Here is a 24,261-nt window from a genome sequence, read left to right as displayed (position 1 = left end):
GGTACCGTATTGATAATCGCCACGGTATGTCGGTCAGAACATATTTCACAGGAGGCAGACTTTAGTTTATCTGGTTTACTTCTTCAAAACATACACAAACAGCAATGCACAGGGGGTCAAACTAATACTTGACAAGTTAGCACTTGGGGTATGGTTCGTTCAAGGTATGGTTCTGTAACAATGAAAGTACAAGAAATACAGACCACATAATATGAAATACAATATACGGATAACTAAATAAACTACATACATGGCAATACACTCCCTCATAAATAACTAAGGCACTGGTAATGATAATAGTAGCTATCAACTGAACTACTAATCATGCCTTACACACTTTAACCCTTCAAGGTCACCAGTTGAGCTACAAACGGCTGCTAGCTAGCTAAATAGTGCTTTGTCATTTACATCAATACAGTGTTGTAACTGCAACTTCGTATAACTTCGAAATAATGCACCAAAGATACAGTTTACAAAAGAAATATAACTCTATTTAATGCATTAATGCTAATTAATGCATTACCATTCAGAAATGTCCAACATAGAGCATTGTGCAAACAATTAGAATAGCTAATATTAGCAGTTTAAAGTTAGACACATAAATGACTTAAATTCCGTAGGAATATCTACAAACACCTTAAACAATACTTGAACTGAAATTAGGCAGGTAACACTCACCATTCTTCATTTACACACACCACAAACAAACACAAAGAAGAATGGCTGGAGAGCACGTTTCCTCTGACCTACTCCAAAAACTTGCAGTGTCATAATGGCTGATTAAAGGGATTGCAGACCTTGCTGCATGAATTCAACCAGCAGATGGCGCTGTTGCCAATGGAAGTCTATGGCCTTTACAACACAGCCGCCCCCAAATATGGTAAACATATTTGCTCATTGTAAAGGCTCTCTTACAAAGAGGCAGGTTTGCTGTCTGTCTGGCCATCTGGGACCTCAGGAAGGACAATGAGACGAGCAACGGGACGAGTGAAGCTCCTGTCCTTTATCTTGACCTCAGCAGTTCTGATGAGCCCATCTTGCCCAGCGAAGACCTTGATGACTCTTCCGATTGGCCAAGCAGCTCTGGGGAGTTGCGGATCTACTATCATTACGATTTGACCTGCAGCCAGTGGCGTGGGAGAAGTGTGCCACTTCTGCCGCATCTGCATGGTCGGTAAGTAATGACGAATGAAGCTCCTCCAAAAGTGGTCGGTGATGATCTGACTTTGCCTCCAACGACGTCTGCTTAGGGCCTCCGACTCAGGATACATCACTTGAGGGAGAGCGCTGTCAGGCCGCCCCATGAGAAGCAGGCTTGGGGTGACAGGGTCAGGGTCTGCCACATTGGAAGAGACGTACCCCAAAGGTTTTGAGTTGAGAATGCACTCAACCTCCACCAGCACTGTTCGAAGGCACTCCTCGGTCACTGGTTGAGAGCCGACGGTCGTGTAGAGGGCTGCCTTCACTGACCGGATCTCTCTCTCCCAAGCCCCACCGAAATGGGGTGCAGCAGGTGGGTTAAAGTGGAAAGAGATCTGGCTCCGGGCTAAGGTCTGTTGCAGGTCCGGACACATGTCCCTAAAGGCCTTGTGCAGTTCCTTCTCTCCACCCTTAAAGTTTGTCCCTTGATCGGAGTACAGCTCTGCAGGTCGTCCACGGCGAGCTATGAATCTCCTCAGGGCCATTAGGAATCCATCTACGTCTATGCTGGTCAAGACATCCAGGTGTACTCCTCTGGTGGTAAGACATTTAAAGAGGATGCCCCATCTTTTTTCATTCCGCCTTCCCACTTTGACCAGGAATGGCCCAAAACAATCCATGCCTGTTGAGTGGAAAGGAGGCTTGTGGAGACGTAGCCTGGCAGCAGGCAGGTCCGCCATCTTAGGAACTGCTGGTTTGGCTTTCCATCTCTGACATTCACTACAGCGGAACTGCTGCTTGCGGATGGCTTCTCTTGCTCTGAGAATCCAGACTGTCCGGCGCATTTCCGCGAACACCCGTTCCGGGCCAGGATGATGGAGCCTGCTGTCGTAGTCCTGGATCAGCAGCTGGGTGGCAGGATGCTTGGGGTCAAGAACTATGGGATGCATAGTTGAATACTCAAGCCCCTCGGCTCTTCGTAACCGTCCTCCAACTCTGATGAGTTCCTCATCTGGATCGAACTCTGGTGCTAAGGTAAGTAGCCGGCTGGACGAGGGGACAGATTTTTCTGCTTTGAGCAAACGATACTCATCGGGGAAGTACTCCAATTGCACTGCACGGAACAGGAGCCTCTCAGCTTCTCTGTAACACTCAGCAGAGGGGGCACAGTCCTGGTTGGCCGCCCCATGCAGGGACTGGGCGGTTGCATCGAGGAGATCCTGCCAACTGTTGTACTGATTGGCATCAGGTACCTGCGCAACGGAATCCACAGTGGCTATGCCGCAGTAGGTAGGCTTCCTGAGTTCCTCTGCATCCTCTTCTGCAGCTGAGGGTGGTCTGTTTGGCCACTCTTCTGGGGGCTGAAGAAGGAACGGTGGACCCTGGCTCCATCTGTTGGGTGCTGCGAGATCTGCCAACGTCTTCCCTCTTGTCAGGTCATCGGCAGGGTTCCGCACTGAATCCACGTAGCGCCAGGACTCAAGACTGGTGAGTTCCTGAATTTCTGAGACTCGGGTTCCCACAAAGACCTTAAATCTACACGACTCGGACTGTAGCCATGTTAAGACCGTCGTAGAGTCAGACCACAGCACTGTCTCTCTTATGGGGAGTGTAAGCTCTTCCTGAAGTAGCCTAGCCAGTTGAGCTCCGACGACAGCAGAACACAGCTCTAAGCGTGGCATAGAGTGTTGCTTTTTCGGTGCTACCCTCGATCTGGCCATCAGGAAGGAAAGAGCCACTCTTCCCTCTGGATCTTCTGACCTCAGGTATGCCACTGAACCATAGGCTCGCTCCGAAGCATCACAAAACACATGGAGGTCCCTCACCACATCCTGGCGATCCATCTCTGCTGGCACATAGCACCTTTGTAGGACTATCAGTGAGAGAGAAGGGAGCTCACTCACCCATTTATTCCAGGCTTGAAGCAGCTCATCGGGGAATAGAGGGTCATCCCACTGCCGGTTCTTGTGCCACAATCTCTGTACCAGTACCTTGGCTCGGGTAGTGAATGGTAAGATGTAACCAAGCGGGTCGTATTGGCTGGCCAGGACCCGGTACACATGTCGCAGAGTTGGCACTTCGTGCTGAGCTGGCCTGTGCTTGTAGCCAAGAATATCTCTGTGGCAGTCCCAGCGCAACCCCAGGGTGGACTCATTCACCTCTGTGCATTCCTTGGAAAGCCAGAGCTCAACCTTGTCTGAGCGGGCTTCTGTAGGTAGGTGCTCGATGACACTGGGCACATTGCTAGCCCACTGGCGTATCTCGAACCCTCCTTCAGACAGCACAGATCGCAGCTTGTCAATGAGGTATTTAGCTTCGCCCTGGGTTCGTGTGCTATGAAGGCAGTTGTCGACGTAGAAGTCCCTTTCCACGCACAACCTCGCACCTTCGTCCGCTGCACAGTTGTCAGTCATGTGCCTTTGGAGGGCAAAGGTGGCACAGCAGGGACTACAGGTAGTTCCAAAAGGCAACACCTGCCACTCGTAGATGGTTGGGGTGCACTCTGTCTTCCCATCTCTCCATATGAAGCGAAGTAGAGGCCGATCTTCAGGAAGAAGGCGCACCTGATGGAACATACCTTTTATGTCCCCGCTGATACCAATGGCGTGCTGGCGGAACCGAAGTAGCACACCTAGCAATGAGGGCCCCAACGTTGGACCAGGTAACAGCATCTCGTTGAGCGACATACCCTTGTGCCGGAACGAGCAATTGAACACAACTCGATGCTTGCCGTTGTGCTCAACCAGGTGATGGGGTATGAACCACGACTCGGTGTCATGCTCAAAGTCACTACTGTGACACTGCACCACATAGCCGCTGTCAACTAACTTCTGGATCTCTGCATTGTATTCCTGAGCCCTCTCAGGAGTCTTGACCAGTCGCCTCTCCGTACTCCGGAGCTGAGGCATCACTGCGTCCACTGAGGCTTGAAGGGTAGTCATGCCTTTCTTCCTCAACAGGGGTGTGGCGTAGCGCAGAGTGCCTGCAATGTCGGTCCGCACAGTCTTGCTTTCCAGGAGTGTGATGGCTGCCTGATCTTCTCTAGACCGGGTGACCAGCTTAGCGTTCCGTGGTGGCAGGACATCTAATTGCCATAGTTTTTCCACATTCCTCTGTAGCTCAGCTGCTATGGGATCCACGGATGTGAACAGGCAACCAGTTGACTGCAGCCTCTGGTCCAAGACACTTGCTGGTCCTTGTAGTACCCACCCAAGCCTGGTCTTTACTGCGGCAGGTCCCCCAGGAGGTCCCAGCCTCACTGGCTCAACAGGCGTGATGAGGTGGGGGTGGTCTGCACCAATCAGCAGTAGAGGGCTGGCATGGGTGAAAGACTGGATGGGCACACTCTCCAGATGCCTGTATTTCCTCTTCAAGGACTCCATAGGGTAAGAGTGTGTGGACAACCCAAAGGCCTTGGCTGTAAAGGCCTGCTTTATCTGAAAGCGTTTCTTTGGCCAAGCTGTTGAGAAGATAGTGAATGAGACACATGCGCCATGGAGAGTCTGAATGTCTTGCCTGATGGTCCTCAATGGCAAATCTTCAGGGCTACCCTGCAGTCCAAGCTTCTCTGCTGCTTCTGCGAGCAGAATAGTCCGTTCAGAACCATCGTCTAGAACTGCATACGTGTCAAGTTTGCGGCTGCCATGCTGAAGTCGCACCTTGATGACCTTCAGCAGAACTCTCTGGTTGTCCCTAGGTTGATCCAGGTACAGGGTCTCCGTCGTAGCAGCAGGCACAGTGTCAGCCTTCTTTGATGACCTCTGGTTCACCTCATGGAGAACTTGTAGGTGGATATTCTGGCAGAGGCCGCATGGCTTCTTCAAAGTGCATTGTGCTGCTTGGTGGGCCCTGCCACAGCGCCAACATCTGTGCTTCTCCCGGATCCACTGGATTCTTTGATCAGTGGTCAGACCCTGGAACGTCACGCACTTGCTAAGAAAATGTTCTTCATTGTCACAGTAGGGACAATAAGCTTTGAACTTGCCTTTCTTAGACTTAGCTGACGTGCTACTTTGCTCAGCAGTTGCATTGCCAGTGGTGTCCTTTCCACTATGTAGGACCGTGGTAGACTTGCTGTATCGGGAATCCTTCTTCCGATCTGCCTTACGAATCTGCTGCTCTTTGTCAGCTGCACTACTGAGCACCCCTTCTGGGTCTTGGTACCAGACTTCGGCCCGCAGCCACTCCGCCAAGTCCAACAGGGTGTGAACACTGCCAGGTCTGTAGTGCATCTGACGCTTGAACGCTGCCCTGAGCTCTGGAGGCAACTTGCTGAGTAGACGGGCCACATGGGATCCACAATAAAGCTCGGCTTCACCTTCTGGACCCAACGTCTTCAGCATACCCACCAACGAACTGATCCGGAGGGCAAACCGCTCGAATGAGGCAAAATCACCTCGGCGGACATCAGGAGCATCCATGACCTTGGCTATGTTGTTTAAGGCGAGCTGGTGGGGTTGCCCATACTTCTCTGTTAACGCCGCCATAGTGTGGGTGTACGGAGTGGGCGAATGCAGATACGAATCTGCCACTAGACGTGCTTCTTCCAACAGCAGATGATCCCTTAAGATCTGATAGCAAAATAGCTCTGTGCTATTTGCAGGAAGAAGATTCTCTAAGGATATCTTGAGCTGAAGAAACTCACTGGGGTCTTTATGGATGAAGTCCGGAATGGACGGCTTTGGTCCCTTATAGGTGAGTTCCCTTGTCTGCACTCCCAAGGGAAACCGCTGGCGATGTAGGGCAGGAGGGTTTGGATGTCGTGGGACTTGCATGCCAAATGATGGTGCTGGAGGTGGCCGTCCAGCATAGGTGGAGTATGCTGGCTGCTGAAACTGGGAATAGACCGGTTGACCAGCTGCTCCGGCGGCATCCAGGAACTGGGGATGACTGAGACCGTAACTTGCCGGTAGACTACTCTGAAGTGGCAGTTGGTGAGAAGGCGTCACAGGTTGAGCCGTCACTTGCTGTGATGCCATAGCCTGAGGTAAGGAGGCAGTTGACTGCACTTGTGGCAGTGAGCTAGCATTCACCGTAGGGACGACTGCTGGGGCAGGAGAATGATGCACTGGTGACTGCTGTGGCGTTGGTCTAGTATCCTGCATCACAGATCTATGAGACTGCGCTGGTGACAGTGCGTGAATTTTGTCCTTCACCATCTGTAGCTCGCTCATCACCTTTTCCAAGTACACCATCACTGGATTTGATGGGAGGTCTGATGGGGCAGCGATGGAGTCGGGTGCCTGAGCCTGTTGCTCATGATGACTCACCTGGTTCGCTGATGGTGACTGAACACAACGCACTATAGTCTGTGGGGGGTGAGGCTGGTTGGTGTCGGACTGGTTAGGAGGCTGAGGTATAGTGTTAGGCATATTGACAATGACTGTTGGTGACAGAGGTGCAACTGGTGGCGGAGCACCAGTGTCTATCAACAAAGTGTTGTCAGTCTCAAATGCGGAGGTGTGATAACGGGGTGAGCTGAGTGTCTGTATTTCAGCAATCCGTCGTGGGGTCACACTCGCTGGACTTAGCAGTGACACTTCGCTGTCTTCTATTACCCTGTCACTCTGGTATGGGTCATTGCTGCTGCTCACAGCGTGCTGTCTCAGACTCTGACGGAGCTGACGAACAAGGCGAATGTCTGGTCCAACTCCTGTTGCTCCCAACTCAGTGAATAGCTTATCCAACTCCTCACGAAGCATCAAGGGGTTAGAAGAGTCTGGCGATGGTGGTCGAATGGAAGCTGATGTGAGTGTATCACTATCCAATTGCTGTAGGAGGCACCCTTCATCCTCTTCAACCCGCCCCTGTGCATGCTCGGTATGGCTGGTGTATGTAGCTTGTTTCCTGGTGGTGTTGTAATCCAGCACAAAATCCTCCAGGTGTCTAGGCCGGCGCGTCTGGCGTCCTGGAAGACCTGACTGTGTCTTATCCATCCCGTATCCGTGGTAACCGTCAATCCGGCTCGAAGGACCTCAATGTAAGGGAGTTGGTTGGGTAGGACTGTATTTAGGAACTGGTACCGTATTGATAATCGCCACGGTATGTCGGTCAGAACATATTTCACAGGAGGCAGACTTTAGTTTATCTGGTTTACTTCTTCAAAACATACACAAACAGCAATGCACAGGGGGTCAAACTAATACTTGACAAGTTAGCACTTGGGGTATGGTTCGTTCAAGGTATGGTTCTGTAACAATGAAAGTACAAGAAATACAGACCACATAATATGAAATACAATATACGGATAACTAAATAAACTACATACATGGCAATACACTCCCTCATAAATAACTAAGGCACTGGTAATGATAATAGTAGCTATCAACTGAACTACTAATCATGCCTTACACACTTTAACCCTTCAAGGTCACCAGTTGAGCTACAAACGGCTGCTAGCTAGCTAAATAGTGCTTTGTCATTTACATCAATACAGTGTTGTAACTGCAACTTCGTATAACTTCGAAATAATGCACCAAAGATACAGTTTACAAAAGAAATATAACTCTATTTAATGCATTAATGCTAATTAATGCATTACCATTCAGAAATGTCCAACATAGAGCATTGTGCAAACAATTAGAATAGCTAATATTAGCAGTTTAAAGTTAGACACATAAATGACTTAAATTCCGTAGGAATATCTACAAACACCTTAAACAATACTTGAACTGAAATTAGGCAGGTAACACTCACCATTCTTCATTTACACACACCACAAACAAACACAAAGAAGAATGGCTGGAGAGCACGTTTCCTCTGACCTACTCCAAAAACTTGCAGTGTCATAATGGCTGATTAAAGGGATTGCAGACCTTGCTGCATGAATTCAACCAGCAGATGGCGCTGTTGCCAATGGAAGTCTATGGCCTTTACAACACAACTGCTCATACAAAAAATCTACTCTTACAACATATCTGCTCTTACAGCACAGCTGCTCTTACATATACAAATACAACCGCTTATACAACATATCTGCTCTTACTGTCACTCTTACACCTGCTCTTACAGATACTTTTTCAATCCCTCTTACAGCACATCTGCTGTACTCTTACACCTGCTCTTACAACATATCTGCTCTTAATGTCACTCTTACACCAGCTCTTACAGATACTCTTTCAATTCCTCTTACAGCACATCTGCTGTACTCTTACACCTGCTCTTACAACATATCTGCTCTTAATGTCACTCTTACACCAGCTCTTACAGATACTCTTTCAATCCCTCTTACAGCACATCTGCTGTACTCTTACACCTGCTCTTACAACATATCTGCTCTTACTGTCACTCTTACACCTGCTTTTACAACATATCTGCTCTCTTACTCTCACTCTTACACTTGCTTTTACAATATATCTGCTCTTACAGACACTCTTATAACTGCTCTTACAACATATCTGCTCTTACAGATATTCTTAGAACCGCTCTTACAGCACATCTGCTCTTACAGATACTCTTACACCTGCTCTTACAACATATCTGCTTATACAGATACTCTTACAAGTGCTCTAACCATATCTGCTCTTACACCACAGCTGCTCATACGGTCACTCTTACAACATATTTGCTCTTACAGATACTCTCACAACTGCTCTTACAACATAGCTGTTAGGGGATGTTAAACTCTGTTTAAACTTTAAATGTTTCTATAATGAAATAATTTAACATTTATAAATTCTGATTTTGCTCAATTGTTCCATAGGAACTCATTCATTTTGGACTCACTTGAGAGCGCCCTCTCGTGGCGAGAGTAAGTGAGTGGAGATTATGAAGTGGGTGATCTCCTGTGCAGAGACTCTGTGGTGATGGATGTGGAGCGGAGCTGCAGGATCAGGGGTTGTGGTGCTGAAGGTAGGAGCTCAGAGAGCTGGGGATCAAACCCTCAGACTTTATTATTCTACTGTATAATTAATGAAGATACTGAGATCTGTAGAGCAGAGAAACACTGAGGAACAGGAGCTACAGGAATTAGGAACTGCTCAGGATTCACTCTTACAACACAGCTGCTCCTACAGATACTCTTACAACAGCTCTTACAACACATCTGCTCTTACAGCACATCTGCTCTAACAACATATCTGCTCTTACAGACACTTTTACAGCCGCTCTTACAACACGTCTGCTCTTACAGCACAGCTGCACTTACTGTCTCTATTACAGCCACTCTTACAACACAGTCATTGCAACAGTAAAGCCATTCTTACAGCACTGCTGCTCAAACGATGATTCTTTCAACTGCTCTTACAGCACAGATGCTCTTAGAGCACAGCTGCTGTTACAGTCACTCCTACAAAGGCTCTTACAGCAGAGTTACTCATACAGTCACTCTTTCAACCGCTATCACAGCACAGGCGCTCTTACTGTCACTGTTAAATAGCTCTTACAGCACAGCTGCTGTTACAGTCACTCTTTCAACTGCTCTTACAGCACAGCTGCTGTTACAGTCACTCTTACAAAGGCTCTAACAGCAGAGTTGCTCATACAGTCACTCTTTCAACCGTTCTTACAGCACAGGCACTCTTACAGCACAGACACTCTTACTGTCACTGTTACAACCGCTCTTACAGCACAGCTGCTGCTACAGTCACTCTTACAAAGGCTCTAACAGCAGAGTTGCTCTTTCAGTCACTTTTTCAACCGCTCTAACAGCACAGGCTCTTTTACTGTCACTGTTAAATCGCTCTTACAACACAGCTGCTCTTAGAGCACAGCTGCTGTTACAGTCACTCTTACAAAGGCTCTTACAGCACAGCTGCTGATATGGTCACTCTTTCAATTGCGCTTACAGCACAGACACTCTTACTGTCAGTGTTACAACTGTTCTTACAGTACAGCTGCTTTAACTCTTACTTTTACAACCGTTCTAACACCACAGTCATTGTAACAGTAAAATTGCTCTTACAACATATCTTATATTACATTCAATATTACAGCACAGCCGCTCTTACGATAGAGCTATACTTACTGTCACTCTTACAACACACTCATTGTTACAGTAAAGGTGCTCTTACAGCACATCTGCTATTACAGCACATCTGCTCTTACTGTCACTCCTTCAACACAGCTACTCTTACTGTCTCTTGTACTCTTGCAACCGGTCTTACAGCAAAGTCATTGTTAAAGTAGAGCCACTCTTACAGCCCAGCTGCTCTTACAGTCACTCTTACAACACAGTCATTCTTCGGATAAAGCCACTCTCAAAACAAAGCTGCTCTTACAGTCACTATTACATTGCTCTTACAGCACAGCTGCTCTTACTGTCACTCTTACAACCGCTTTTACAAAACAGTCTTTCTTACAGTAAAGTCACTCTTACAGCACAGCTGCACTTACAATCACTCTTACAACAGTCATTCTTACAGTAAAGCCACTCTTACAGCACAGCTGCTCCTACAGTCACTCTTACAACACAGTCATTCTTACAGTAAAGCCACTCTTACAGCACAGCTGCTCTTACTGTCACTCTTACAACCGCTTTTACAAAACAGTCATTCTTACAGTAAAGTCACTCTTACATCACAGCTGCTCTTACAGTCACTCTTACAACACAGTCTTTCTTACAGTAAAGCCACTCTTACAGCACAGCTGCTGTCACAGTCACTCTTACAACAGTCATTCTTACAGTAAAGCCACTCTTACAGCACAGCTGCTCCTACAGTCACTCTTACAACACAGTCATTCTTACAGTAAAGCCACTCTTACAGCACAGCTGCTGTCACAGTCACTCTTACAACACAGTCATTCTTACAGTAAAGCCACCCTTACAGCACAGCTGCACTTACAGTCACTCTTACAACACAGTCATTCTTACAGTTAAGCCACTCGTACAGCACAGCTGCTCCTACAGTCACTCTTACAACAGTCATTCTTACAGTAAAGCCACTCTTACAGCACAGCTGCACTTACAGTCACTCTTACAACACAGTCATTCTTACAGCAAAGCCACTCTTACAGCACAGCTGCTGTCACAGTCACTCTTACAACACAGTCATTCTTACAGTAAAGTCACTCTTACATCACAGCTGCTGTCACAGTCACTCTTACAACACAGTCATTCTTACAGTAAAGCCACTCTTACAGCACAGCTGCTGTCACAGTCACTCTTACATCACAGTCATTCTTACAGTAAAGCCACTCTTACAGCACAGCTGCACTTACAGCTACTCTTACAACACAGTCATTCTTACAGCAAAGCCACTCTTACAGCACAGCTGCTGTCACAGTCACTCTTACAACACAGTCATTCTTACAGTAAAGTCACTCTTACATCACAGCTGCTGTCACAGTCACTCTTACAACACAGTCATTCTTACAGTAAAGCCACTCTTACAGCACAGCTGCTGTCACAGTCACTCTTACATCACAGTCATTCTTACAGTTAAGCCACTCTTACAGCACAGCTGCTCCTACAGTCACTCTTACAACAGTCATTCTTACAGTAAAGCCACTCTTACAGCACAGCTGCACTTACAGTCACTCTTACAACACAGTCATTCTTACAGCAAAGCCACTCTTACAGCACAGCTGCTGTCACAGTCACTCTTACAACACAGTCATTCTTACAGTAAAGTCACTCTTACATCACAGCTGCTGTCACAGTCACTCTTACAACACAGTCATTCTTACAGTAAAGCCACTCTTACAGCACAGCTGCTGTCACAGTCACTCTTACAACACAGTCATTCTTACAGTAAAGCCACTCTTACAGCACAGCTGCACTTACAGCTACTCTTACAACACAGTCATTCTTACAGTAAAGCCACTCTTACAGCACAGCTGCACTTACAGCTACTCTTACAACACAGTCATTCTTACAGTAAAGCCACTCTTACAGCACAGCTGCACTTACAGCTACTCTTACAACACAGTCATTCTTACAGTAAAGCCACTCTTACAGCACAGCTGCTGTCACAGTCACTCTTACAACACAGTCATTCTTACAGTAAAGTCACTCTTACATCACAGCTGCTGTCACAGTCACTCTTACAACACAGTCATTCTTACAGTAAAGCCACTCTTACAGCACAGCTGCTGTCACAGTCACTCTTACAACACAGTCATTCTTACAGTAAAGCCACTCTTACAGCACAGCTGCACTTACAGCTACTCTTACAACACAGTCATTCTTACAGTAAAGCCACTCTTACAGCACAGCTGCACTTACAGCTACTCTTACAACACAGTCATTCTTACAGTAAAGCCACTCTTACAGCACAGCTGCTCCTGCAGTCACTCTTACAACACAGTCATTCTTACAGTAAAGCCACTCTTACAGCACAGCTGCACTTACAGCTACTCTTACAACACAGTCATTCTTACAGTAAAGCCACTCTTACAGCACAGCTGCTCCTGCAGTCACTCTTACAACACAGTCATTCTTACAGTAAAGCCACTCTTACAGCACAGCTGCTCATACTGTCACTGTTACAACTTATTTTTCAACACAGTCCTTTTTACAGTAAAGCCACTCTTACAACACAGTCCTTTTTACAGTAAAGTAAGTCACTGTTACAGCACAGCTGCTCTTACTGTCACTGTTAAAATCGCTCTTACAGCGCAGATATTTTTACTGTCGCTCCTACAGTCAGTTTAACATCTGTTCAGATACTCTTACAGCACAGAAACTCTTAAAGCCGCTCTTACAGCCGCTATTACATCACAGATACTGATGAACAAGCGTGAGTCCCAAAACTTTTGCCCATATATATGACGTTAATTTTTCTGTCTTTCTTTCTTTTCTTTTCCAGAAATGGACATCATCGTACGGCAGGTCTTCTCCTGCTTGTTCTTTAGAGACGCAATAGAAAGAGATTATTAAAGAATAAAAAAAAAATGGAATCCAGTGCAACCTCCGATACTCAAGAAGCATTACCTGGATCTCCGCCTCCTAAACCAGGTAAGGAAAAACCTCATATCTGCGAGGAGTGTGGGAGGAGCTTCACTCTGGAGAGCTCTCTCAGAGCACACCAGCGCATTCACACTGGAGAGAAGCTGTTCTGCTGCTCAGAGTGCGGGAAGAGCTTCACCACCCAGAGCATTCTGTGCCGCCACCAGCGCATTCACACTGGAGTGAAACCGTTTCAGTGTTCGGAATGTGGGCGGAGCTTCACGCAGCAGAGTCACCTGCAGAGACACCTGCGCAGTCACACCGGGGAGAAGCCGTATCACTGCGAGGACTGCGGGAAGAGCTTCAATCAGCAGAGCCATCTCCAGATCCACCAGCGCATTCACACCGGAGAGAAACCGTATCAGTGCTCCGAGTGTGGACAGAGCTTCAGCGTTCACAGCACTCTCCTCACACACCGGCGCGTTCACACCGGAGAGAAACCATATTACTGTCCAGAGTGCGGGAAGAGCTTCACCCGACAGACTCACCTCCACCACCACCTGCTCAGCCACACGGGAGTCCGGCTGTTCCAATGTCCCGAGTGCGGCAAAGGTTTCAACCACCGCAGTAACCTCCTGCAACACCAGCGCATTCACACCGGAGAGAAACTGTATTACTGCTCTGTGTGTGGACAGAGCTTCAACAACCGGAGTCATCTCCAAAGGCACCAGCGCATTCACACCGGAGAAAAGCCCTACCAGTGCCCAGACTGCGGGAGGAGCTTCAATCAGCAGAGTCCTCTCCAGCAACACCAGCGCATTCACACCGGAGAAAAACCGTACCAGTGCTCCCAGTGCGGAAAAAAGTTCACCCGACACACTAACCTCCAACACCACCAGCGCGTTCACACCGGAGAAAAGCCGTATCACTGCTCAGACTGCGGGAAAGACTTCCGGCATTCCCAAAACCTGAAGATACACAAGTGCAAAAAGTCCAGAGCATCATCGGTACAAGAGTCACAAGTTAGTCTTAATTGAAATCCAATTGCAATGTGCAATCTGAAATCTATTGTACTTTTAATTCAGTGTTTTCTGATTGGAATATTTGTTGTGTTTTTCTACTGGAGTTTTTGAACTAGGTTATTTGTAAATTTACTTCAGAATCTGATATGTATTGTTTTCTGCTGTCTGGTGTAGATTCTGTAGTTTTATGAATTGTAGCTACCTACACTATTGCAACTCAAAAAATATCATAAAAGTATCATTGAAAAGTTACTTTATGTCAGTAATTCAGTTTAGAATTTCCCCTCGTGGATCAATAAAGTATCTATCTATCTATCTATCTATCTATCTATCTATCTATCTATCTATCTATCTATCTATCTATCTATCTATCTATCTATCTATCTATCTATCTATCTATCTATCTATCTATCTATCTATCTATCTATCTATCTATCTATCTATCTATCTATCTATCTATCTATCTATCTATCTATCTATCTATCTAATCTGCCAAATCCCTGCCCTTTGAGGGCCACACCTCCTGTGCGCTATACTACAGCTCTGGGAAAAAAATTGCAAAATGACACTGGAAAATCCCAGCCTACAACAGAAAGGAGAGGGCCAGAAGGTAACATAGACATGACAACACTGGCATCCATCTACTTCACCATCTACACACCTGAATGGCCGCTAATTGTATCTAAGGGGAAACATTTAACCTGAATTGGACATTTGAAAGAGGATTTTTTTATATATTTAGAGCTGAGTTTCTTTGATTTTACCAAATTAATAACCTACGCAACATAATCAAGAGGAAGATGGATGATCACAAACCATCAAACCAAGCAATGAACTGCTGGAATTTTTGCACCAGGAGTAAAGCAGCATAAAGTTATCCAAAAGCAGTGTGTAAGACTGGTGGAGGAGAACATGATGCCAAGATGCATGAAAAAAAACCCTGTGATTAAAAAACAGTTTTCTTTCTTTGCATTATTTATTCACAATAGTTATTTCAGCCTTTTCTCATTTTCTGCAAATAAATGCTCTAAATGAAAATCCAAAAATCAGTGTTTTAGAAAATTAGACCATTATTTAAGACCAATTGCTACGTTTGGCAGTGTGGGCAGTGTGCCGAGTCCTAATTTTTTGGGGGACGCGAATTTCATTTTCAAGCAGGACTTAGCACACTGCCTCTTGGCACACTGTCTCTGTATTTGTGCCTAAATATAAAAATATAAATCCTTTTATATAAAACTGGTCAGACTGCTTAAACTCTTTGTGGCTCAGTGTAGAAATGTGTACATAATTAACTATCTGTATAGTGACTTATATTTTATGTTATATTGAAAATATTAATTATTCAGATATTTATGTTTTTGGCATATTTATATGCATATTTATTGCATAATGTATTGCACACTGATTAGATTTTTTTTTGTTTTTGCTCAATAATATTGTTTGCATTTCTGGTAGAAGCTGAATTTACTGAGTTTTGACTTGTACTTGTTAAAGAACAATAAATGAAATTGAACCTATGTAATACATCCGTCTGTCTGTCTGTCTGTCTTCCCATCCACACGAAGATGAAAGCCCCGAAGAGGCTGCTAGTACCTCATTATGAGACATTAACACCCCGGGTTTAGTCTCAAATGAATCACTAAACACTATACACTCCCTAAGTAGCGTGCTAGTCAAGACAGATTCTAAATCTAAACAGAGCAGTTTATATCTGTAATAAAACAGTATTTATATTTTTTTATAAGTAAGAATCTAATATCTAATACTGTCTGGTGTAAATTCTGTAGTTTTATGACCTGTAGTTCACTATACTAGTGCAACTCAAAACATATCATAAAAGTATCATTGAAAAGTTACTTTATGTCAGTAATTCAGTTTAAAATGTGAAACTCATCTATTATATATATGTATTAAAACACAGAGTGATCTATTTTAAGCGTTTATTTCTTTTATTGTTGATGATTATGAAGCTTACAGCCAATGAAAACCCAAAAATCTGTGTCTCAGAAAATTAGAATATTGTACAAGACCAATTGCTACTATTGGCAGTGTGCCAAGTCCTGCTGGAAAATGAAATCCACAAGACACTGATTTTTGGGTTTTCATTGGCTGTAAGCTTCATAATCGTCAACAATAAAATAAATAAATGCTTAAAATAGATCACTCTGTGTTTAATACATCTATATAATATATGAGTTTCACATTTTAAACTAATTTACTAAAATAAAGTAACTTTTTGATGATTTCCAAATATTTTGAGATGCTCCAGTATGTGGATGAGATTTCTTGTCAAAGTTGCTAGTCCCTGCTATATATATATATATATATATATATATATATATATATATATATATATATATATATATAATAATAATAATAATAATAATAAAATGTGCTCAGGAAATCATTTCTGCCACCAGGCATAACTTTAATTATGCAGAAAATTGTTGGAATTTCCCTTTAACAGATCTACTACTATGTGCTAACAGAAGATGCTTTCCAGTAAGATCTATTTAAGGGGAATTCCACTGGATTTTTTATAGTAATTCAATTATTCATGTAATTAAACGGGTTTGATGTGAAATTCTCTGGTCTGGATCTTACACTGTTGGAATTGTTCACAGTGCTGGTGAATGAAAGCAGATGTCTGAAGAGTTTAACGGCTCTAAAAGCTCTCACGGTCATTAACATACTATATCATAACCGAGACTCTACTATATTAACCCTTGTGAGGTGTTCATATTTTTGTTACTCGTTTACTTTGTTACTATTTAATTCAGCAAAATTAAGCAATTTTACATTAAAATGCTTTACACATGCTCGCTTCACCTAAATTGCAAGCAATATAAACAGCTTACATGGTGAATATTTGCCCTTTACCTTTCTTATGTTACATTTCTTTTAAAAAGTGCTACTCTTTTTTTTATTAGTTTTTTAATAAAATGTAAAAGAAAATGAATTAAACTCAAGATATGAGTAGAAAATTTGTTTAGTTTCAAATTTACAAATGAAGCAATGTTTATTAGCCCTTGGCCAAACATACTGTATGTAATATAAATGTGTGTGTGTGTGGGGGGGGGGGGGGTGTACAGTGTGTGTTTATCAAAAATGTGTTTTGATATATGTTTTTCACAAAAAATGAGCCAATGCCAATGAGTTTGAGTTAGAAAAAATATTTTTTTTATATCATTTGATGAAAAATGAAAACGGCTCCCACAGACCCGAACACCACACAAGGGTTAAAGGGTTGTAAATTTAGGTTTTAACCAGTCCGAAAATACTGAAGTAAATTAACAAATAACCTAGTTCAAAAACACCACAAATATTCCAATCAGAAAACAATGAATTAAAAGTACAAACACTACAGTCAAAAAGTACTGAAGTAAATGTACAAATATTCCAGTGAAAATATACTTGAGTCCAGTCTGAAAATACTCAAATAAAAGTACAAAAAATCCAGTCCGACAAAATTATTAAAGTACAAGTACAAATACTACAGTTCCAAAATACTCCAATCAGAAAATACTGATGTGAAAGTAAAAATATTCAATTTTGAAAGTACAAATACTCCAGTCTGAAAATACTGAAGTAAATGAACAAATACTCTAGTTCAAAATACTCCAACAATACTCTAAAATAATAAATACTCCAGTTTGAAAATTATAAGATAAAAGTACAAATTCTCCAGTCGGTAAATAATAAAATAAAACAATAAATACTTCAGTCTGAAAATACTCAAGTAAAAGTATATAAACTTTTGTTCCAAAATATAGAAGTAGATGAACAGATACACTAATCTGAAAATACTGCAGTAAAATTAAAAATACTCCATTCTGAAAATACTAAAGTGCAAATACAATACTCCACTCTAAAAATACTGAAGTAAAAGTATAAATACTTCAGATCTAAAATACTGAAAAAAAAAAACAAATATTCCAGTCCGAATAAATTCTAAATTAAATGTAGAAATATTCCAGTTTAAAAATACTTTAGTACAAGTACAAATACTTTAGTCAGAAAATACTGAAGTAAAAGTATAAATACTAAAATGCTAAAGTACAAGTACAAACACTTTGGTTCCAAAATACTGCAGAAAAATGAACAAGTAAGTTTTAAATATACTTGAGTAAATAATTTAAAATGAATGAAGCCATAAATTAACACTTTTATTTCTAGAACGATTTACAATCAAACAAATAATATTAATCATGACAGACTGATCACGTTCATAAAGACAGAGGCAGAAAGGTGTTTTATTGAAGAATGAGTTTTATTGGTGTTACATGCAGTTGAACACTACACACACACACACACACACTCACACAGAACACACACTAATCTGACTGCAGAACTATGGCTGACCCAATGTTAACATCCTGGATACCAGGCCAATAATATTACCAACAGGAACGAGAAGGCACAGTGGATCATCGAGTTGAAATGGCACATTATCTGAGGGAGATAAATAAAGTGAGCATCTTCAATCCACCATCTTCACCCACATGCCATGCAGAGCTTAGCCTGGTTATTAATATGAAGCCACTGATCAATATTGCATATGAATTATTGAGCTTTCAGACACATTTACAGAGCACTACACCTGCCCACAGCTCACCTGATACAGCACTGACGTGATGCACTAAATAGACTTTAAATTCAATCTCACACACACACACACACACACAATTATTACACTCACCCAGCAATTCATTAGGAACACCTGTACAGCTAGTCAGTTATGTTTTTACATTGAAATAAATCCAAATTAAAGCCAAATTATGTAGCAGTGCATTAAATGCACACAAACCACACAAATAACAGCTGCTCTCTGGTGGTCCTGTGGAGTTTTAAGCCTGCCACGATAATTACATTATTAATTTATCGTACGATATATAAGCAGAATTACACATTATGTTACTGTCAGAATGGAGAGACCATTAAATGACCAAATGAACAGCGCGATATGTCACCTTGGTTTGAAGACAATGGTTCGATTTAATTTACATTTAATTTATTTAGAATATTATTTTTGTATTTTAATTCAATTGTCTAAATGCTCTAACTAAATATGTGTTAATTATAAAATTCCACTGAATCATTATAATAATAATAATAATCATTAAAATCATTTATTGCACTTAAATCATCCAAATTAAATTAATTATAGTGACAAGACATACTAATTTAGTTTTTTTGGACAAAATATTGTGCCAAAAATAATTGGGATTAACAATTTAGTAATAATAATAATTTTATGCAACTGATTCAATAATAATAATTTAACAGCATAATAATGCAATTCATTATTTTTATACTGCAATTAACTTTTAATAGTAATATTTTGGGAGATTTTTGGAGATCCTCACCTATTACAGTCCACCCAGAGTCAGTACTGACACACTGCTCATTGCATAACCGGCTAAAATATTGCTGAAGTTCATTCATTAAAGCAACAGTCCGTATGTTTTGGGGATTTGGGGAATTGGAGACCTCTCTGGTGAGAATGCGGAATTGCACAGAACATATGAAAAAGTACTTTTAATGCAAACTATAAATGTAAACCAATTCCAGTGAAATTCTGTTTTTCTCAGGAATGCTACTGCTTTTAAACTAAAAGTAGCAATTAGAAGTTTCTTAAGGAATGATGCTTTTTAATGTTCAAACAACATGCTAGGAAACACAATGGACAATTTTTATGTTGGCAAAATTAATTCAGGCCATGTCCATATTTTATATATTGTCCAATGAGGCGATAATGCAATTATGTATGGTGACAGGGTGACTACAGGACTACAGTCTGTAGTTCTTTATAGCTCTATAATAATTGTAAAAACATAGATACATGGTTCTGATAGAACTATGTACTAGTGCATCCTAAAAAAAATTGAATATCATTGAAAAGTTACTTGCTGGTGTCGGTCCACTATGTTACATTAAGTCCGAAGTCAGTGCAGATGCGGATTTCATTTTCCAGCAGGAGTCAGCACGCTGCACACACTGCTAAAAGTAACAATTGGTCTTTTAATGTTCTAAGACAGTGAGTTTTTTTTTTTTTGTGGGTTTTTTTATTAGCTGTAATACATAAGCAACAACAATAAAATAAATAAACACTTAGAATAGATTACAATGAGTGTAATACATCTATATAATACAGTTTAACATTTTTTAAACTGAAATACTGAAATAAAGTAACTTTTCAATGTTGTTCTAATTTTTTGAGATGCACTAGTATGTAGACAGGGTTCCTAATAAATTGTTTGCTCGGTGAGTGTAAGTATCACTGTTAAACTGTTGTATAAATACTATAGTAATTTAGAAATATACTGTATAAATGAGAACAGCTTGTTTTTAGTCGCATGGTCATGTGCTGAAAGCTGAAGGAGGAAACATCTCAAGCCTCCAAGCGTGTTATCTCCTGAAGAAGGAACGAAGCACGATCAAGTAGCAACATCTGTTGTTAAAAGGCACATCTATATATATATATATATACACACACACACACACACACACACACACACACACACACACACCTCTATGCATAACGCTACATTACAACACTGCAGGGCATGGTGCGCTGGGTCAGACGTGACGGCTGGTAGCGGCGATGCTGCTGTGTTCACCATTAAGATCCTAAGAGCCTATAGGCCATGCTTAACACACACGACTGTGCTCCGAACGCACACTTCTCATTTACAAAGCATTAATTACAACAATAATATTATTAATAATGGAATAATAAAGGAACGGAACAATATGACTATACTTCAAATAGTAATGCAGTGCGATTAGCTCATTTTACAGAACCTACAGTGGCTTGCAAAAGTATTCATACCCCCTTTGAACTCTTATATATATATATATATATATATATATATATATATATATATATATATATATATTTTGTCACCTTACAATCCCAAACTTAAAAGTATTTTATAAAGAGAGATTTTAAGTGATAAACCAACATAAAAGTAGCACATAATTGTGCAAAAGTGAAATGAAAAGTGATGCATTGTTTTGATTTTTATTTTATAAAAAAATTGAAAAGTGTGATGTGCAAAAGTATTCAACCCCTGAACCCCTCTGAACCCCCTAAATAAAGCACAGTGCATTTAATTGTCTTCAGAAGTCACTGAATAAGTTAATAGAGTCCTGCAGCTGTGTGTAATAATTTAGTCTAAATATATGAATATAAATACAGCTGTTCCGTGAACAAAGCCTCAGTGGTTTGTTAGAGAACCCTCAGGAACTCACCAGGCAGGTCAGAGATAAAGTTATGTTTAAAGCAAGGTTAGGTTAAAAAAAAAAAAAAAAAAAAAAAAACCTTGAGCTTGAGCTGTTTTGTAAAGAAGAATGAGCAAAAATCTCAGTCTCTAGGTGCACAAAGCTGGTACAGATATATCCCTACGAAGTATTGATACATCTCAGATTTTAATTTCATTACTTTTTTAAATTTATGCATCATTTTTGTTCCACTTCACAATTATGTGCTATTTTTTGTTGGTCCATCACTTTAAATCTCAATAAAATAAAACATTTTAATCTGTGGTTGTAAGGTGACACAATGTGGGGGAAAAAAAGTTCAAGGGGTATGAATACTTTTGCAAGCCACTGTCCATACGAAAAGAGGAGGCGCGAACGCACTTCTTAAAGCATCAGATTTGGTCATAATAAAAAAAAAAAACTGAGGAGAAAGCCAAGGCTGTGTGTACAAAACAGATAAAGCAATATAAGGTCCAGTTCAGAAAGAGATGCCCTTGTGTTTCTCTGCGTCGTTCAGTCAAAAAAAACAATAATTATTACAGTAATAATAATAATAATGCTCAAAATAATACAAAATAATAATAATAATAATAAGCTTAAAGACATCTAAGCACTGGCTATAAAACATTACTTCATATCAAATTCACAAAGTTACAGATCTGTAGTATTCACAATAGCTCCAATATTAGCAATATTAGTATACACACCTTTCATCACGCTCATCAAGACTCCATAAAATGAGAGATTCTTATTATTGATTATTCTTAGATTGATTATTAATTAAGATGTGCTTATTAAGTGTTGAACTGCAGTTAATTTTTTTTTTCCCTCTCCTATTTTAAAGCATTCAGTCATGAAGCTAGAACCTCTGTGGTTCTACTGTTTTAGCTAGAGATGCACCGAAAAACAACATTAATCTGAATAACAAATAAGTTTTAGCAGGTTTTCACTAAATTTGCCACTTTTTATCACCAGGGATTAAGTTAAACACCCTAAATATATTTTAAAAATATGTACAATAATAAGTTCAGCTCATCATTCCTCTTATCTAATCGTGAATTTACCTCAGCGCTGTTGTTCTATTCACGCATTTAAAAACAGCTAGCTACATCTTTGTTAGAGCTATCTTAGTCATAAACGTATCTCAGCAGTGCTAATCCAGTTTCATGTGAATAAAATTTAGTAAAATTACGTTTTTTAATTCAAAAGAAGCAACAAATGTAGTCAATGATAAGTTTAAGATTTTTTTTTTTTTTAGATCAACCTCACTGTAATCTATAATTCTATTAATCCATATTCAGCCATTTTCAGCATCTCCTCTGTGTGTATAAAAATGCAGCTGTTCTATTTGTTTGAGGCTCGTATTTCCTGATTGGCTGGATGCAGTGCAGCGTCTGTATCCATTTAAATAAAGTTGAGGGCGGGGTTTGCGTTCAATGCAACGCAACCCAGCATGCACCGCAGCACGTGCCGGCTCTCTCCACTGAAATGAATAGGATGCATCGGTGCTTAAGCACTAGTGGGAATATACCGTGACAAATGCTAAGGCTAAGTTAGCTTAGCTAATGTTACTATCCTAGTCCTGTAAAGCCTTCAGTATCTTTCAACTGGGAAAAAAACAGACAGTTTGTAAAGAGGTAGCAAACAGAGGAATCTTTCTATTAATAATATATGTATTAAACATGCCCTTTCTTAGGGGTCAGGGGTTGGAGAGGAGTATGAGTCAGCTGCTGCTGCTGCTTAAAAAGTAAATTCTAATGTTAGACAAAAACACTGCAATATGAGTTTATAATAATAATAATAATAATAATTGAGTCGTTGTTAGGAATAGATTATTTTGTAGCTATTTTCGGTGCATCCCTAGTTCTCACTATTTTTTTTCTTCATTTTCTCTTGAATAAATAAATTTTTAAGATTCCCAGACAAATAAATGCTAAACCTATATATATATATGTTTTGATATTCCCCATTAAAGCCACTTCACTTCAGACAGGAGGAGGACTTGCTCTGAATGAGCAGGTCTGGAAACCCATCATAGTTTAGCAAGGACTTCTAAAATGAAGGTGGGTTGAGGAGGAGATCTGAGTTGAGGAGGTCCAGCAGAAGCCTTGAGGATATGAGGATTAGGAGATTAGAGGAAATGTGAGGGCTTATGGTCCAGTTATTCATCTTCGATGTGCAAACTGCTTGTAGGACAGAGGAGAGGCTGGCTGGAGCAGTTCGTACTCTGAGTGATCAGACTCTCCATGGAGCCGGAAAAACCTGAGAGAAAGGAGAGGAACATTAAAACCAAGAACATACATAGAGAGTAATTCACTGAAACCATCATTAAACCATCAGATTCCATACAAGAAAAGAAATTACAGAGCTCCAGCTTAACACTAGGGCTGTGAGATGATATGATATAATGTATAATCAGTCGAATCAGTATAATCATATAATGTATAATCAGTCGAGTTTCCGGCGCTGACGAGAGCGGCAGCCTTCCAGCAGCTCCGTGTAGCGTTTCACCTTAAGTGAACTTTTTTCACTGTTTACTTTCTTTTTTCGTCTCTTACTACGCTGTAGTGTGTGTTAATATGTATCCCATGGATACGGATCACCAAACTCTGCACATGGGCTGCAGAAACTTTGTTTACTCGAGTGAAGAACTTCTCGCGCTCAGAACAAAGAGCCGCGCCGCCGCGAGGCACCCCATTCCGACGGAGCTTAAGCGACGCTCCAGGGGCTGTAAAGCCGGAGCTAAGCTAAAGGCTAAACAACGGGAAAACCGCTGGAGATACAAGCCCTGTATTCCAGCAGTGGTGATGGGGAACGTGAACTCGCTGGCCAACAAGACAGACGAGCTCACAGCGTTAGTGAGAAACCAGAGGACCTACCGGGAGTGCAGTCTCTTCTGCTTCACTGAGACTTGGCTAACCGCTAGCATCCCCGACGCTAATGTAAACATCCCCGGATTCGTCACTGTGAGAGCGGACAGAGACAGCGCGCGGAGCGGCAAATCTAAGG

The 24,261-nt window shown here is 41.6% G+C and overlaps 2 protein-coding genes across 3 annotated transcripts in view; one reads left to right on the top strand and one right to left on the bottom strand.

Moving 5' to 3' along the window:
- Positions 1–8,022: 8,022 nt before the first annotated feature.
- On the top strand, positions 8,023–14,304 carry LOC103033685 (zinc finger protein 239-like). The gene is made up of 2 exons (XM_007238049.3): positions 8,023–8,991; positions 12,888–14,304. The coding sequence occupies exon 2, from the start codon at positions 12,973–12,975 to the stop codon at positions 14,002–14,004; it is 1,032 nt and encodes a 343-aa protein (XP_007238111.3). The 5' UTR covers positions 8,023–8,991; positions 12,888–12,972; the 3' UTR covers positions 14,005–14,304.
- Positions 14,305–18,240: 3,936 nt separating this feature from the next.
- mgrn1b (mahogunin, ring finger 1b) overlaps positions 18,241–24,261 on the bottom strand; it is a 29,014-nt gene continuing 22,993 nt past the window's right edge. The window contains exon 16 of one of the 2 annotated variants that reach the window (XM_049475953.1): positions 18,241–23,514. In XM_049475953.1, coding sequence (XP_049331910.1) covers positions 23,414–23,514 — 101 coding nt within the window. In that variant the 3' untranslated portion in view covers positions 18,241–23,413. The remainder of the gene's footprint in view (positions 23,515–24,261) is intronic. The other variant, XM_049475954.1, reaches the window with a different exon arrangement.

The sequence above is a fragment of the Astyanax mexicanus genome, chromosome 3 (genome assembly GCF_023375975.1).
Source record: "Astyanax mexicanus isolate ESR-SI-001 chromosome 3, AstMex3_surface, whole genome shotgun sequence".
NCBI lineage: Eukaryota > Metazoa > Chordata > Actinopteri > Characiformes > Acestrorhamphidae > Astyanax > Astyanax mexicanus.
This window is presented reverse-complemented; position numbering and strand designations above follow the sequence as displayed.